The 18060-nt window shown below is 48.5% G+C and overlaps 1 protein-coding gene across 4 annotated transcripts; it reads left to right on the top strand.

Moving 5' to 3' along the window:
• The first annotated feature begins 1510 nt into the window (after window positions 1–1510).
• nit2 (nitrilase family, member 2) lies at window positions 1511–17688 on the top strand. Of its 4 annotated transcripts, none has more exons than XM_071342184.1 (10): window positions 1511–1669; window positions 2241–2359; window positions 2706–2826; window positions 3738–3829; window positions 4809–4902; window positions 7077–7151; window positions 7321–7399; window positions 15247–15345; window positions 16965–17020; window positions 17201–17688. In XM_071342184.1, exons 1-10 carry the CDS (start codon window positions 1642–1644, stop codon window positions 17293–17295), a joined length of 858 nt encoding a protein of 285 aa, XP_071198285.1. In that variant the 5' UTR covers window positions 1511–1641; the 3' UTR covers window positions 17296–17688. The 4 variants fall into 4 exon arrangements, with proteins under 4 accessions (XP_071198285.1, XP_071198286.1, XP_071198284.1 ...); XM_071342183.1 differs by having other exon boundaries at window positions 1520–1714; XM_071342185.1 differs by lacking the exon at window positions 15247–15345 and having other exon boundaries at window positions 1518–1714.
• Window positions 17689–18060: the final 372 nt, after the last annotated feature.

The raw sequence follows: 18060 nt of genomic DNA, 5'->3' as shown, positions 1-18060 counted from the left end.
TAGTAGTAGTATCAGCAGTAGTAGTAGTAGTATTTGTAGTAGCAGTAGTAGCAGCAGTAGTAGTAGTAGTAGTATTAGCAGTAGTAGTAGTATTAGTAGTAGTAGTAGTATTAGTAGTAGTAGCAGCAGTATTAGCAGTAGTAGTAAGCACCAGCTGTCAGAGCAGCTCACAGATCACTGCACCTGTACATAGCTCATCTGTAAATAGCCCATCCAACTACCTCATCCTCATACTGTATTTCTTTATTTATCTTGCTCCTTTGCACCCCAGTATCTCTACTTGCACATTCATCTTCTGCACATCTACCATTCCAGTGTTTAATTGCTAAATTGTAATTACTTTGCCACCATGGCCTATTTATTGGCTTACCTCCCTTATCTTACCTCATTTGCACATGCTGTATATAGATTTTTCTACTGTTTTATTGACTGTATGTTTGTTTTACTTCATGTGTAACTCTGTGTTGTTGTTTGTGTCGAACTGCTTTGCTTTATCTTGGCCAGGTCGCAGTTGCAAATGAGAACTTGTTCTCAACTGGCCTACCTGGTTAAATAAAGGTTAAATAAAAACATAATTAAAAAAAAATAAAAGTAGTAGTAGTAGCAGTAGTAGATGTATGTTCCATACACACAAAAAGCTTATTTCTCACACATTTGTTTACATCCCTGTTAGTGAGCATTTCTCCTTTGCCAAGATAATCCATCCACCTGACATGTGTGGCATATCAAGAAGCTGATTAAACAGCATGATCACAGGTGCACCTTGTGCTGGGGACAATAAAAGGCCACTCTAAAATGTGCAGTTTTGTCACACAACACAATGCCATAGATGTCTGAAGTTTTGAGGGAGCGTGCAACCGCAGACCAAGACCTCCACATCCGGCCTCTTCACCTGCGGGATTGTCTGAGACCAGCCACCTGGACAGCTGATAAAACTCAGGAGTATTTCTGTCTATAATAAAGCGTTTTTTTGTGTGGAAAACTCATTGTGATTGGCTGGATGCGCCCCTGCCCAGTCATTTGAAATCCATAGATTAGAGCCTAATTAATTCATTTAAATTTACTGATTAATTTATATGAACTGTAACTCAGGAAAATCGTTGAAATTGTTGCATGTTGCGTTTATATTTTTGTTCAGTATATACAGTATCACTGTTTTTTTAAGGCGATTTCTAATCTCTTGAATTAAGTTTCACCCCTGAATATGTTTGTCCTATTCAACATTTGGAACCACTATAACCAGCATGTTGTTGAAATGTCTATGTTTAAAAAGTTAAGGTTAAGGTTCATGTTAGGATTCGGTTTCAAAGAAGATTTTAAGAAGAGATACATTGTAGAAATGGGCGGGGTTAATGACTTTGTGGCTGTGGTAAGTAGTGACAACCGTTCCACAGGAAGAAGGGCGCAAATCGGTCGGAGCCGCTGAGTTAAATAAGAACCGTCGAGCTAATGACATCAAATGAATAATAGTGGCATCTGCTGACCGAATGGGCTAGCCAGCTACACATGCGCATAAACTGAACTAAGTGCTTGAACTAAAACAAAAGACCTTTATTTTGAAAAGATGTCCAGCCGGAAGAAGAGATGTTTTTCACGTTCATATTATGAGAATAGGAATCCTGCAAGCTGCTGCAAGCACTGATGTCTTTATTGGCCAAGACAATGTCTAGTAAGTACAACGAGCTGGCTATTGAAGCAGAACGGGCTTTTACAGGTGACAACATTAGCTTTATTTTCGAGCTAGCTATGTTGAGAGTTCCAGCTCAAATGTGCATTGCTGCTCGTGTTGCCATTGAAAATAGGCAAGTATTTATTTTCAGTGTAGTGAAGTTGTAGCAGTTGAAATCGATGTACACCTGTGCAGTCTTCACTTATATGTTTGACCTTTTAGCAGATGTTGTTACCCTGGGCGACTACAGGAGCAATTAGGGTTACGCGACTTGCTCAAGTGCACTGACATATTATTTTTAACCTAGTCGGCTCAGGGAGTTCGAACCAGCGACATTTTGGCTACTGGGCCAATGCTCTTAACCGCGAGGTTACCTGCCCCTCTTTATAGACTTTACATTAAAATACTCCCACCATGACACCTTGTTGATCATTGTAGTGTCTGGTCATTGACCTTGAGCAGAACTGAGCGGAATTATGTCATGAACATAGCCAGCATTTGTATTTGCATATCATCGCAGAGTTTTTAAACATTGTTGTCTGAATGGTGACCATTCTGTTTCTGCCCCCAGAGTTCCGTCTCGCAGTGGTCCAGCTACATGTGACGAAGGTCAAAGCTGACAACCTCTCCAGAGCCCGGGGGCTGATCAAAGAAGCAGCTGCACAGGGGGCCAAAGTGGTGGTCTTACCTGTGAGTACACCACCCCTTTACTTTTCTGAAATGTTTCGTGGTGATGGGCCACCCCATGAGCCTGGTTCCTCTCTAGATGTCTTCCTTCTAGGGGAGTTTTTCCTGGCCACTGTGCTCTCTCTTCTGCTTTTGTTACTCTTTGTGGTCTAGGCGGGGGCTACCGTAAAGCACTTTGTGACAACTGCTGATGGGAAATATGACTTGATTTCCATCAGTGGAACAATTGATCTCTTTTTCCAGGAATTAATATTGGCTTGTTTTATTGTTGATTGACTTCTCATTAGAAAGGTTACCAGTTGTTTCCCATAATACCGTCCAAACGTATTGATTATATTTCCATGTACAGGAGTGCTTCAACTCCCCCTATGGAACTGGCTTCTTCCCTGAGTATGCAGAGAAGATCCCTGGAGAGTCCAGTCAGGTTCTGTCTGAGGCAGCCAAGGAGAGCCAGGTGTATCTGGTGGGAGGTGAGAGGAACTCTGGATAGCCGCTGGGACTGTCCCCGTAGCTGGACAGCCGCTGGGACTGTCCCCGTAGCTGGACAGCCGCTGGGACTGTCCCCGTAGCTGGACAGCCGTTGGGACTGTCCCCGTAGCTGGACAGCCGCTGGGACTGTCCCCGTAGCTGGACAGCCGCTGGGACTGTCCCCGTAGCTGGACAGCCGCTGGGACTGTCCCCGTAGCTGGACAGCCGCTGGGACTGTCCCCGTAGCTGGACAGCCGTTGGGACTGTCCCCGTAGCTGGACAGCCGCTGGGACTGTCCCCGTAGCTGGACAGCCGCTGGGACTGTCCCCGTAGCTGGACAGCCGTTGGGACTGTCCCCGTAGCTGGACAGCCGCTGGGACTGTCCCCGTAGCTGGACAGCCGTTGGGACTGTCCCCGTAGCTGGACAGCCGCTGGGACTGTCCCCGTAGCTGGACAGCCGCTGGGACTGTCCCCGTAGCTGGACACAGCAGTATAGGCATAGTGGACAGTAGACTGAAAGCAGCTCTTTAGTAGGCTCTGATTAAATGATGTGTGTTAATATATGAGCTGTGTGTTAATATATGAGCTGTGTGTTAGTATATGAGCTGTGTGCTAATATATGAGCTGTGTGTTAATATATGAGCTGTGTGCTAGTATATGAGCTGTGTGCTAGTATATGAGCTGTGTGCTAGTATATGAGCTGTGTGCTAGTATATGAGCTGTGTGCTAGTATATGAGCTGTGTGTTAGTATATGAGCTGTGTGTTAATATATGAGCTGTGTGTTAGTATATGAGCTGTGTGTTAATATATGAGCTGTGTGTTAGTATATGAGCTGTGTGTTAGTATATGAGCTGTGTGTTAGTATATGAGCTGTGTGTTAAACAGTGGGCTGTGATGTATTGGTGTATTCAGGCTCCATCCCTGAGGAGGATGATGGAGGGAAGCTGTATAACACCTGTCCAGTGTTTGGACCTGATGGCAGCCTGGTGCTCAAACACAGGAAGGTAGGAACCTGGTGCTCAAACACAGGAAGGTAGGAACCTGGTGCTCAAACACAGGAAGGTAGGAACCTGGTGCTCAAACACAGGAAGGTAGGAACCTGGTGCTCAAACACAGGAAGGTAGGAACCTGGTGCTCACACACAGGAAGGTAGGAACCTGGTGCTCACACACAGGAAGGTAGGAACCTGGTGCTCACACACAGGAAGGTAGGAACCTGGTGCTCACACACAGGAAGGTAGGAACCTGGTGCTCACACACAGGAAGGTAGGAACCTGGTGCTCACACACAGGAAGGTAGGAACCTGGTGCTCACACACAGGAAGGTAGGAACCTGGTGCTCACACACAGGAAGGTAGGAACCTGGTGCTCACACACAGGAAGGTAGGAACCTGGTGCTCACACACAGGAAGGTAGGAACCTGGTGCTCAAACACAGGAAGGTAGGAACCTGGTGCTCAAACACAGGAAGGTAGGAACCTGGTGCTCAAACACAGGAAGGTAGGAACCTGGTGCTCAAACACAGGAAGGTAGGAACCTGGTGCTCAAACACAGGAAGGTAGGAACCTGGTGCTCAAACACAGGAAGGTAGGAACCTGGTACTCAAACACAGGAAGGTAGGAACCTGGTGCTCAAACACAGGAAGGTAGGAACCTGGTGCTCAAACACAGGAAGGTAGGAACCTGGTGCTCAAACACAGGAAGGTAGGAACCTGGTGCTCAAACACAGGAAGGTAGGAACAGGAACCTGGTGCTCAAACACAGGAAGGTAGGAACCTGGTGCTCAAACACAGGAAGGTAGGAACAGGAACCTGGTGCTCACACACAGGAAGGTAGGAACCTGGTGCTCACACACAGGAAGGTAGGAACATGGGACATATACATGTATGACTCCAACTTTATGATGGGAGAAATGCTTTCACGGGACACTGGCTGTATTTGAGTGCCATACATTCTGTCTTTATATTTACCACTATTCCTCTTGAAGATCCACCTGTTTGACATCGACGTTCCAGGGAAGATCCGTTTCCAGGAGTCCGAGACACTGAGCCCAGGGAGCAACCTGTCAGTGTTCGACACACGTGAGTCTCTGAGTCTGCGTCCCAAATGGCACCCTATTCCCTATGAAGTCAAATCAAATTGTATTTGCCACATGCGCTGAATACAACACGTGTAGACCTTACAGTGAAATGCTTCTTACAAGCCCTTAACCTCAGGCTTCCGAGTGGCGCAGCGGTCTATGGTACTGCATCTCAGTGCACGAGGCGTCACTACAGACCCTGGTTTGATTCCAGGCTGTGTCACAACCAGCCGTGATTGGGAGTCTCACAGGGCGGCGCACAATTGGCCTAGTGTCTCCCGCGTTTGGCCGGGGTAGGCCGTCATTGTAAATAAGAATTTGTTCTTAACTGACTTGCCTGGTTAAATAAAGGTTAAATAAAGGTTAAATAAAAAAATAAAACCAACAATGCAGTTAAGAAAATATGTACTAAATAAACTAAAGTAAAAAAAGTTACACGATCAAATGACAATAACAAGACTATATAAATCTCTTCAAAAACTGTCTTGGTGTGTTTGGACCATGTTAGTTTGTTGGTGATGTGGACACCAAGAAACTTGAAACTCTCGACCTGCTCCCCTACAGCCCCGTCGATGTGAATGGGGCGTGTTCAGTCCTCCTTTTCCTGTAGTCCACAATCATCTCCTTTATCTTGCTCACATTGAGGGAGAGGTTGTTGTCCTGGCACCCCACTGTCAGGTCTCTGACCTCCTCCCTATAGGCTGTCTCATCGTTGTTGGTAATCAGGCCTACCGCTGTTGTCGTCAGCAAACTTAATGATGGTGTTGGAGTCGTGCTTGGCCATGCAGTCGTGGGTGAACAGGGAGTACAGGAGGGGACTGAGCCCGCACCCCTGAGGGGCCCCTATGTTGAGGATCAGCATGGCAGATGTGTTGTTACCTACCCTTACACCTGGGGGCAGCTCGTCAGGAAGTCCAGGATCCAGTTGCAGAGGGAGGTGTTTAGTCCCAGGTTCCTTAGCTTAGTGATGAGCTTTGAGGCCACTATGGTGTTGAACGCTGAGCTGTAGTCAATGAACAGCATTCTCACATAGGTGTTCCTTTTGTCCAGGTGGGAAAGGCCAGTGTGGAGTGTAGTTTAGATTGCTGTGGATCTGTTGGGGCGATTTGCGGATTAGAGTGGGTCTAGGGTTTCCGGGATGATGGTGTTGATGTGAGCCATGACAAGCCTTTCAAAGCACTTCATGGCTACCGACGTGAGTGCTACGGGGCGGTAGTCATTTAGGCAGGTTACCTTCGCTTCCTTGGGCACTGTGGTGTTGGGACTATGGTGATCTGCTTGAAACATATAGGTATTACAGACTGGGTCAGGGAGAGGTTGAAAATGTCAGTGAAGACACTTGCCAGTTGGTCCACACTTGCTCTGAGTACAAGTCCTTGTAATCCGAGCCGGTGTAGTAGGATTCAATCTAAGTCCTGTATTGAAGCTTTGTCTGTTTGATGGTTCATCTGAGGGCATAATGGGATTTCTTATAAGCGTCCAGATTAGTGTCCCGGTCCTTGAAAGCGGCAGCTGTAGCCTTTAGCTCAGTGTGGATGTTGCCTGTAATCCATGGCTTCTGGTTGGGGTATGTACGTACAGTCACTGTGGGGACGAGGTCCTCTGTACTTATTGATGAAGCCAGTGACAGATGTGGTGTACTCCTCAATGCCATAGGAAGAATCCCAGAACATATTCCAGTCTGTGCTAGCAAAACAGTTCTGTAGTTTAGCATCTGCTTCATCTGACCACTTTTTTATAGACCGAGTCACTGGTGCTTCCTGCTTTAGTTTTTGCTTGTAAGCAGGAATCAGGAGGATAGAGTTATGGTCAGATTTGCCAAATGGAGGGCGAGGGAGAGCTTTGTACTCGTCTCTGTGTGTGGAGTAAAGGTGGTCTAGAGTTTTTTCCCTCTGGTTGCACATGTGACATGCTGGTAGAAATGAGGTTAAACGGATTTAAGTTTTCCTGCATTAAAGTCCCCGGCCACTAGGAGTGCCAAATCTGGATGAGCAGTTTATTGTTTGCTTATTGCCTTATAGAGTTGGTTGAGTGCGGTCTTAGTGTCAGCATTGGTTTGTGGTGGTAAATCGACAGCTATGAAAAATATAGATAAACTCTCTTGGTAACTCTAACCCCGTGTTACTGTGTATTGGGTTAACTCTAACTAGCTCTTCTCTGTCATGTCTCCTCTAGCATACTGTAGGGTGGGTGTAGGGATCTGCTATGACATGAGGTTTGCAGAGCTGGCTCAACTCTACTCTAAGAAAGGTGAGGGTAACATGGTGTCTTTCCAACCTGGTAAACATTGTAGGTAGAGGGGCAGAAAGGATCTTAAAGGGGCATGTATATAAAAAAAATATGAAGTAGGGAATGTATTGAAGTTGGAATGAATGAACAGTAGGCAGACCTGGACAGTGAGGATGTTATCTGTGTTCAGGATGCCAGCTGTTGGTCTACCCTGGAGCCTTCAACATGACCACCGGGCCGGCCCACTGGGAACTGCTGCAGAGAGGAAGGTTGGTGAACATCCTAGAAGACCAAAGGATTATGGAACCAGTTTCTATTAAGTTATTTTCCATTTTAAAACCATTTGCTGTGTCCTGCTCACTGGCTCTTTTCTGCCCACGCCGTCCTAATGGCTGTGAGACACCGGTAGAGACATGCCATCTAAAGGCTGTGAGACACCGGTAGAGACATGCCGTCTAAAGGCTGTGAGACACCGGTAGAGACATGCCGTCTAAAGGCTGTGAGACACCGGTAGAGACATGCCGTCTAAAGGCTGTGAGACACCGGTAGAGACATGCCGTCTAAAGGCTGTGAGACACCGGTAGAGACATGCCGTCTAAAGGCTGTGAGACACCGGTAGAGACATGCCGTCCTAAAGGCTGTGAGACACCGGTAGAGACATGCCGTCTAAAGGCTGTGAGACACCGGTAGAGACATGCCGTCTAAAGGCTGTGAGACACCGGTAGAGCACATGCCGTCTAAAGGCTGTGAGACACCGGTAGAGACATGCCGTCTAAAGGCTGTGAGACACCGGTAGAGACATGCCGTCTAAAGGCTGTGAGACACCGGTAGAGACATGCCGTCTAAAGGCTGTGAGACACCGGTAGAGACATGCCGTCTAAAGGCTGTGAGACACCGGTAGAGACATGCCGTCTAAAGGCTGTGAGACACCGGTAGAGACATGCCATCTAAAGGCTGTGAGACACCGGTAGAGACATGCCGTCTAAAGGCTGTGAGACACCGGTAGAGACATGCCGTCTAAAGGCTGTGAGACACCGGTAGAGACATGCCATCTAAAGGCTGTGAGACACCGGTAGAGACATGCCGTCTAATGGCTGTGAGACACCGGTAGAGACATGCCGTCTAAAGGCTGTGAGACACCGGTAGAGACATGCCATCTAAAGGCTGTGAGACACCGGTAGAGACATGCCGTCTAAAGGCTGTGAGACACCGGTAGAGACATGCCGTCTAAAGGCTGTGAGACACCGGTAGAGACATGCCATCTAAAGGCTGTGAGACACCGGTAGAGACATGCCGTCTAATGGCTGTGAGACACCGGTAGAGACATGCCGTCTAAAGGCTGTGAGACACCGATAGAGACATGCCATCTAAAGGCTGTGAGACACCGGTAGAGACATGTCGTCCTAAAGGCTGTGAGACACCGGTAGAGACATGCCGTCCTAAAGGCTGTGAGACACCGGTAGAGACATGTCGTCCTAAAGGCTGTGAGACACCGGTAGAGACATGCCGTCCTAAAGGCTGTGAGACACCGGTAGAGACATGTCGTCCTAAAGGCTGTGAGACACCGGTAGAGACATGCCTTCCTAAAGGCTGTGAGACACCGGTAGAGACATGCCGTCCTAAAGGCTGTGAGACACCGGTAGAGACATGTCGTCCTAAAGGCTGTGAGACACCGGTAGAGACATGCCGTCTAAAGGCTGTGAGACACCGGTAGAGACATGCCATCTAAAGGCTGTGAGACACCGGTAGAGACATGCCGTCTAAAGGCTGTGAGACACCGGTAGAGACATGCCGTCCTAAAGGCTGTGAGACACCGGTAGAGACATGCCGTCTAAAGGCTGTGAGACACCGGTAGAGACATGCCTTCCTAAAGGCTGTGAGACACCGGTAGAGACATGCCGTCTAAAGGCTGTGAGACACCGGTAGAGACATGCCGTCCTAATGGCTGTGAGACACCGGTAGAGACATGCCGTCCTAAAGGCTGTGAGACACCGGTAGAGACATGCCATCTAAAGGCTGTGAGACACCGGTAGAGACATGCCATCTAAAGGCTGTGAGACACCGGTAGAGACATGCCGTCTAAAGGCTGTGAGACACCGGTAGAGACATGCCGTCTAAAGGCTGTGAGACACCGGTAGAGACATGCCATCTAAAGGCTGTGAGACACCGGTAGAGACATGCCGTCTAATGGCTGTGAGACACCGGTAGAGACATGCCGTCTAAAGGCTGTGAGACACCGGTAGAGACATGCCATCTAAAGGCTGTGAGACACCGGTAGAGACATGCCGTCTAAAGGCTGTGAGACACCGGTAGAGACATGCCGTCTAAAGGCTGTGAGACACCGGTAGAGACATGCCATCTAAAGGCTGTGAGACACCGGTAGAGACATGCCGTCTAATGGCTGTGAGACACCGGTAGAGACATGCCGTCTAAAGGCTGTGAGACACCGATAGAGACATGCCATCTAAAGGCTGTGAGACACCGGTAGAGACATGTCGTCCTAAAGGCTGTGAGACACCGGTAGAGACATGCCGTCCTAAAGGCTGTGAGACACCGGTAGAGACATGTCGTCCTAAAGGCTGTGAGACACCGGTAGAGACATGCCGTCCTAAAGGCTGTGAGACACCGGTAGAGACATGTCGTCCTAAAGGCTGTGAGACACCGGTAGAGACATGCCTTCCTAAAGGCTGTGAGACACCGGTAGAGACATGCCGTCCTAAAGGCTGTGAGACACCGGTAGAGACATGTCGTCCTAAAGGCTGTGAGACACCGGTAGAGACATGCCGTCTAAAGGCTGTGAGACACCGGTAGAGACATGCCATCTAAAGGCTGTGAGACACCGGTAGAGACATGCCGTCTAAAGGCTGTGAGACACCGGTAGAGACATGCCGTCCTAAAGGCTGTGAGACACCGGTAGAGACATGCCGTCTAAAGGCTGTGAGACACCGGTAGAGACATGCCTTCCTAAAGGCTGTGAGACACCGGTAGAGACATGCCGTCTAAAGGCTGTGAGACACCGGTAGAGACATGCCGTCCTAAATGGCTGTGAGACACCGGTAGAGACATGCCGTCCTAAAGGCTGTGAGACACCGGTAGAGACATGCCATCTAAAGGCTGTGAGACACCGGTAGAGACATGCCGTCTAAAGGCTGTGAGACACCGGTAGAGACATGCCGTCTAAAGGCTGTGAGACACCGGTAGAGACATGCCGTCTAAAGGCTGTGAGACACCGGTAGAGACATGTCGTCTAAAGGCTGTGAGACACCGGTAGAGACATGTCGTCCTAAAGGCTGTGAGACACCGGTAGAGACATGCCATCTAAAGGCTGTGAGACACCGGTAGAGACATGCCGTCCTAAAGGCTGTGAGACACCGGTAGAGACATGCCGTCTAAAGGCTGTGAGACACCGGTAGAGACATGCCGTCTAAAGGCTGTGAGACACCGGTAGAGACATGCCGTCTAAAGGCTGTGAGACACCGGTAGAGACATGCCGTCTAAAGGCTGTGAGACACCGGTAGAGACATGCCATCTAAAGGCTGTGAGACACCGGTAGAGACATGCCATCTAAAGGCTGAGAGACACCGGTAGAGACATGCCGTCTAAAGGCTGTGAGACACCGGTAGAGACATGCCGTCCTAATGGCTGTGAGACACCGGTAGAGACATGCCGTCTAAAGGCTGTGAGACACCGGTAGAGACATGCCGTCCTAAAGGCTGTGAGACACCGGTAGAGACATGCCGTCTAAAGGCTGTGAGACACCGGTAGAGACATGCCGTCCTAAAGGCTGTGAGACACCGGTAGAGACATGCCATCTAAAGGCTGTGAGACACCGGTAGAGACATGCCGTCTAAAGGCTGTGAGACACCGGTAGAGACATGCCGTCTAAAGGCTGTGAGACACCGGTAGAGGCATGCCGTCTAAAGGCTGTGAGACACCGGTAGAGACATGCCGTCTAAAGGCTGTGAGACACCGGTAGAGACATGCCGTCTAAAGGCTGTGAGACACCGGTAGAGACATGCCGTCTAAAGGCTGTGAGACACCGGTAGAGACATGCCGTCTAAAGGCTGTGAGACACCGGTAGAGACATGCCGTCTAAAGGCTGTGAGACACCGGTAGAGACATGCCGTCTAAAGGCTGTGAGACACCGGTATAGTCGTGCCAGAGAGTACTAAGCATCTCTGAACAGAGTACCAGCCGTACAAACCGGTTCTACATCTCGAGAGCATCCTGGCTGGATGTGTCACCGTCTGGTATGGCAACTGCACCGCCCGCGACCAGAAGACCCTACAGAGGATGGTGAAGGCGGCCCACCATATCACGGGGGCTCCCCGCCATCCAGGACGTACATGCCAGGCGCTGTCTTAAAGGCCTGATGAATTGACTCCAGCCACCCCAGATGTGGACTGTTCTCCATGCTCCCGTCGGGCAGACGGTACGGCAGGCGGTACCGGTGCTTCAAGGCTCAGACCAACAGACTCCTAAACAGCTTCTCTCCCCTGTCCATAAGACTGTTAAATGGCTAACAACAACTGCTCCCCCTCACACCTACGCTGCTGCTAAAATTATTATTGATTAGATGTATTATTGTCTCTACCTTCTTGCCCTTTTTGCTGTTGTCTGTGCCCAATAATGTTTCTACCATGTTTTGTGCTGCTACCATGTTGTTGTCATGTTGTGTTGCTGCCTTGCAATGTTGTTGTCTTGAGACAACACAACACTACATAAAGAGAGACTTTCTTGTCGTGATGTGTGTTTTGTCCCAGCCCCGTCCCCGCAGGAGGTTTTTTGGTGTAAATAAGAATTTGTGTGTGTTATTTGTGTGTACTACCACTACGGTGCTGGTCATTGATTATTGATTGCCATTATCATTAGTATGTATCTATTTGTCCTGCTACCGGTCATTATTACTCCTGTTTACATGTATATAAACTCAGCAAAAAAAGAAACGTCCTCTCACTGTCAACTGCGTTTATTTTCAGCAAACTTAACATGTGTAAATATTTGTATGAACATAACAAGATTCAACAACTGAGACATAAACTGAACAAGTTCCACAGACATGTGACTAACAGAAATGGAATTATGTGTCCCTGAACAAAGGGGGGGTCAAAATCAAAAGGAACAGTCAGTATCTGGTGTGGCCACCAGCTGCATTAAGTACTGCAGTGCATCTCCTCCTCATGGACTGCACCAGATTTGCCAGTTCTTGCTGTGAGATGTTACCCCACTCTTCCACCAAGGCACCTGCAAGGTCCTGGACATTTCTGAGGGGAATGGCCCTAGCCCTCACCCTCCGATCCAACAGGTCTCAGATGTGCTCAATGGGATTGAGATCCGGGCTCTTCGCTGGCCATGGCAGAACACTGACATTCCTGTCTTGTAGGAAATCACACACAGAACGAGCAGTATGGCTGGTGGCATTGTCATGCTGGAGGGTCATGTCAGGATGAGCCTGCAGGAAGGGTACCACATGAGGGAGGAGGATGTCTTCCTTGTAACGCACAGCGTTGAGATTGCAATGACAACAAGCTCAGTCCGATGATGCTGTGACACACCGCCCCAGACCATGACGGACCCTCCAACTCGATCCCGCTCCAGAGTACAGGCCTCAGTGTAACGCTCATTCCTTCAACGATAAACGCGAATCCGACCATCACCCCTGGTGAGACAAAACTGCGACTCGTCAGTGAAGAGCACTTTTTGCCAGTCCTGTCTGGTCCAGCGACGGTGGGTTTGTGCCCATAGGCAACGTTGTTGCCGGTGATGTCTGGTGAGAACCTGCCTTACAACAGGCCTAAAAGCCCTCAGTCCAGCCTCTCTCAGCCTATTGCGGACACTCTGAGCACTGCTGGAGGGATTGTGTGTTCCTGGTGTAACTCGGGCAGTTGTTGTTGCCATCCTGTACCTGTCCCATAGGTGTGATGTTCGGATGTACCGATCCTGTGCAGGTGTTGTTACACGTGGTCTGCCACTGCGAGGACGATCAGCTGTCCGTCCTGTCTCCCTGTAGTGCTGTCTTAGGCGTCTCACAGTACGGACATTGCAATTTATTGCCCTGGCCACATCTACAGTCCTCATGCCTCCTTGCAGCATGCCTAAGGCACGTTCACGCAGATGAGCAGGGACCTTTGGCATCTTTCTTTTGGTGTTTTTCAGAGTCAGTAGAAAGGCCTCTTTCGTGTCCTAAGTTTTCATAACTGTGACCTTAATTGCCTACCGTCTGTAAGCTGTTAGTGTCTTAACGACCGTTCCACAGGTGCATGTTCATTAATTCTTTATGGTTCATTGAAGAAGCATGGGAATCAGTGTTTAAAGATCTTCATTGTAAAAGGGTTTAAAGTTATTTGGATTTTTATGAATTATCTTTGAAAGACAAGATCCTGAAAAAGGGACACTTCTTTTTTTGCTGAGTTTAGTACCATTGGTATCTATTTATTCTGCTACTGGCCACTATTAGTCCTGTTTACATGTACACTACCGTTCAAAAGTTTGGGGTCACTGAAATTTAGAAGGCCAGCATCCCGGAGTCGCCTCTTCACTGTTGACATTGAGACTGGTGTTTTGCGGGTACTATTTAAGAAAGCTGCCAGTTGAGGACTTGTGAGGCATCTGTTTCTCAAACTAGACACTCTAATGTACTTGTCCTCTTGCTCAGTTGTGCACCGAGGCCTCCCACTCCTCTTTCTATTCTGGTTAGAGCCAGTTTGCTCTGTTCTGTGAAGGGAGTAGTACACATCTTCAGTTTCTTGGCAATTTCCCGCATGGAATAGCCTTCGTTTCTCAGAACAAGAATGGACTGACGAGTTTCAGAAGAAAGTTATTTGTTTCTGGACATTTTGAGCCTGTAAACGAACCCAGAAAATGCTGATGCTCCGGATACTCAACTAGTCTAAAGAAGGCCAGTTTTATTGCTTCTTTATTCAGACAACAGTTTTCAGCTGTGCTAACTGTGGCGTACAGCAGGTCAGCCACCAGGGGGAGACTCGTCGAGGCCTGGTAACAGATGGAGTATACATCACGAGGCGATGGCTCCATCTGCTGGACGTGCCAGGTCTCGACGGGCTCTCCAGCCAGGGCTGATTGGGAGCTGGTGAGTAATCAAGGGCGGATTGCTCACCAGCTGTGCAAGGCCCATAAAGCTGCCAGAAGGGCAGCACACAAGAGGAATGGGGGAAGAAAGGACTCCCGTGGTATTGTTGACGGTTGCAGAGGCAACAAGAGGGAGTTCAGTTTTGTGCCCGACAGGATACCGCCAGACCCGGAATACCAGAAGACGGCATCCCGGAGAGGGTCTCATAGGGGAGACCTATCCGTTCCTCTTTGATCTATAATTTAAACTAACACCCTTGAAACTGAGCTAATCCTTCTCTGTCCGTGTCTGATCTGGGTAAACGTCTTGACCAAACCCCCTGGTCTGCCACATAACATAATTGCGAAAAGGTTTTCTAATGATCAATTAGCCTTTTTAAAATGATAAACTTAGATTAGCTAACACAACGTGCCATTGAAACACAGGAGTGATGGTTGCTGATAATGGGCCTCTGTACGCCTATGTAGATATTCCATAAAAAATCAGCCGTTTCCAGTTACAATAGTCATTTACAACATTAACAATGTCTACACTGTATTTCTGATCAATTTGATGTTATTTTAATAGGCAAAAAATGTGCTTTTCTTTCAAAAACAAGGACATTTCTAAGTGACCCCAAACTTTTGAACGGTAGTGTCTGTCTGTCTGTCTGTCTCCTAACCCCTGGCTACATGTACATACCGTGTCTCCTAACCCCTGGCTACATGTACATCCAGTGTCTCCTAACCCCTGGCTACATGTACATACCGTGTCTACCAGTGTCTTTCTCTGTAAATTTGGTACTGGCCCAGACCATGTATGTAGCTTCTACTATATTGAATAGTGAACTGTTGGGTCAGCTTGCAAGTCAAGCATTTCACTGTACTTGTGCATGTGACCATTTAAACTTGAATTGCGCAAAAATGTAAGCCACCAGCGGGGGGTCTCAAACACGCCACGCCGAACGAACGGCAGACGGATGGCAGATTTGCTGCGGTGTGTGTGTGGTCCTTAACTCAGACTCTTGTCTGTCTCTCTCCCTACCAGGGCTGTTGATAACCAGGTGTACGTGGCCACGGCTTCCCCTGCCAGAGATGAGACGGCCTCCTACGTGGCCTGGGGTCACAGTACTGTTGTTAGTCCCTGGTGAGTACCAGACAGCCTGGGGTCACAGCACTGTTGTTAGTCCCTGGTGAGTACCAGACAGCCTGGGGTCACAGCACTGTTGTTAGTCCCTGGTGAGTACCAGACAGCCTGGGGTCACAGCACTGTTGTTAGTCCCTGGTGAGTACTAGACAGCCTGGGGTCACAGTACTGTTGTTAGTCCCTGGTGAGTACCAGACAGCCTGGGGTCACAGTACTGTTGTTAGTCCCTGGTGAGTACTAGACAGCCTGGGGTCACAGCACTGTTGTTAGTCCCTGGTGAGTACTAGACAGCCTGGGGTCACAGTACTGTTGTTAGTCCCTGGTGAGTACCAGACAGCCTGGGGTCACAGTACTGTTGTTAGTCCCTGGTGAGTACTAGACAGCCTGGGGTCACAGTACTGTTGTTAGTCCCTGGTGAGTACTAGACAGCCTGGGGTCACATCACTGTTGTTAGTCCCTGGTGAGTACTAGACAGCCTGGGGTCACAGCTCTGTTGTTAGTCCCTGGTGAGTACTAGACAGCCTGGGGTCACAGCTCTGTTGTTAGTCCCTGGTGAGTACCAGACAGCCTGGGGTCACAGCACTGTTGTTAGTCCCTGGTGAGTACCAGACAGCCTGGGGTCACAGTACTGTTGTTAGTCCCTGGTGAGTACCAGACAGCCTGGGGTCACAGCACTGTTGTTAGTCCCTGGTGAGTACTAGACAGCCTGGGGTCACAGCACTGTTGTTAGTCCCTGGTGAGTACCAGACAGCCTGGGGTCACAGCACTGTTGTTAGTCCCTGGTGAGTACCAGACAGCCTGGGGTCACAGTACTGTTGTTAGTCCCTGGTGAGTACTAGACAGCCTGGGGTCACAGTACTGTTGTTAGTCCCTGGTGAGTACCAGACAGCCTGGGGTCACAGTACTGTTGTTAGTCCCTGGTAGGTACTAGACAGCCTGGGGTCACAGTACTGTTGTTAGTCCCTGGTGAGTACTAGACAGCCTGGGGTCACAGTACTGTTGTTAGTCCCTGGTGAGTACTAGACAGCCTGGGGTCACATCACTGTTGTTAGTCCCTGGTGAGTACCAGACAGCCTGGGGTCACAGTACTGTTGTTAGTCCCTGGTGAGTACCAGACAGCCTGGGGTCACAGCACTGTTGTTAGTCCCTGGTGAGTACCAGACAGCCTGGGGTCACAGCACTGTTGTTAGTCCCTGGTGAGTACCAGACAGCCTGGGGTCACAGCACTGTTGTTAGTCCCTGGTGAGTACCAGACAGCCTGGGGTCACAGCTCTGTTGTTAGTCCCTGGTGAGTACCAGACAGCCTGGGGTCACAGTACTGTTGTTAGTCCCTGGTGAGTACTAGACAGCCTGGGGTCACAGTACTGTTGTTAGTCCCTGGTGAGTACTAGACAGCCTGGGGTCACAGTACTGTTAGCCAGCACGTACTGTCGTGTGTGATGCCACATGCAGTGTCTGTAATCACACTGTTTTCTACTGTTTTCACTGAAGGTGGCAGTATGTTTTCTGTGTGGTTGTCACGTTGCCACAGAGACCAGTCATGTCCTGTGTACAGAATGTGTTTTATTGGATGTGTGATGTGATTGAAAGCATTTCTAACAGTTACATTATCATGACAGGGGAGAGGTGATATGTAAGGCGGGGACTGAAGAGACTGTTGTTTACGCAGACATTGGTGAGTGGTACCGGACTGGTTCAGTGTGGTTGAGTGGTCCTAAACCTCTTTGTGAGCCAGCACCATTATCCATTGACTAATGTAACTGTAGTTTGAGCCAGCATCATTATATAATGTAACTAGTTTACTTTAGCTTATCAGTGTCCTAACCTCTCCCTATGTGGTCTGTGTGTTTTTCAGACCTGCAGTATTTGGCCGACGTTCGTCAACAGATCCCCATCACAGCCCAACGCCGCAGTGACCTCTACACTGTGAACGCAGTGCAGGAGGGATGAACTTTAACCCCTGGACCCTTAGCTATGAGAAACTGAGGCAATCAGGAGTTACAGTTAACAGACCTGTCTATTGTTGGTGAGAAATTGATAGCTGGAGCATGAGTGTTGGCTATACAGCTGTTTGTGCCTACAATACATGATTCCACTGTGACTTACAGTAGCAGCTGTGGAACCAGTGAGATATTCTGTGTAATCAGTAAATGTATTCTGAGGTGATTTTGAAGGTGTGTGTAATAAAGCACAATATCTTAGATGGAACCATTTCACACAAAGAGGATGTATGTCCTCTCTAATTTACACAAAGATGATGTATGTCCTCTCTAATTTCCATAACATGTCTCATCTGTTTCCAAATCTACATCCAGTTCAATTAAATACATTTTTGCCAAGAAATACTCCTTCTGTCTGCTCTGTTCTCCTGGTTGTAAAACATCAGCTATTCTGAGCATCTCCAGTGGCTGTAGACTATTTCAATCTCTTCATCATGACAAGATCAAAATGCATCAAACAGACGAGATACATCACAACCGATTTGTCGCTTTTATTTCTGCAGCAAACACACAGTATCTTTATATAACAAAGATCCATAATTGTCAGGGAGTGCCGTGTGTAGAGAGAAATAGGAAGTGAGGGGGTAGGAGGGGTACTGTAGGTACCTGGCCAATGTGATCCAAACAACAGTAAGCAACACTATCATTATGCCCACACTCTGGTATTCACTTAGAGGCAATCTGCAGTTGCTTCATCCATACCCATTGATTCTTG

This window comes from Salvelinus alpinus, chromosome 15 (assembly GCF_045679555.1).
Source record: "Salvelinus alpinus chromosome 15, SLU_Salpinus.1, whole genome shotgun sequence".
NCBI classification, from domain to species: domain Eukaryota; kingdom Metazoa; phylum Chordata; class Actinopteri; order Salmoniformes; family Salmonidae; genus Salvelinus; species Salvelinus alpinus.
Note: the sequence above shows the minus strand (reverse complement) of the source record. Positions and strands in the feature narration are given on the sequence as shown.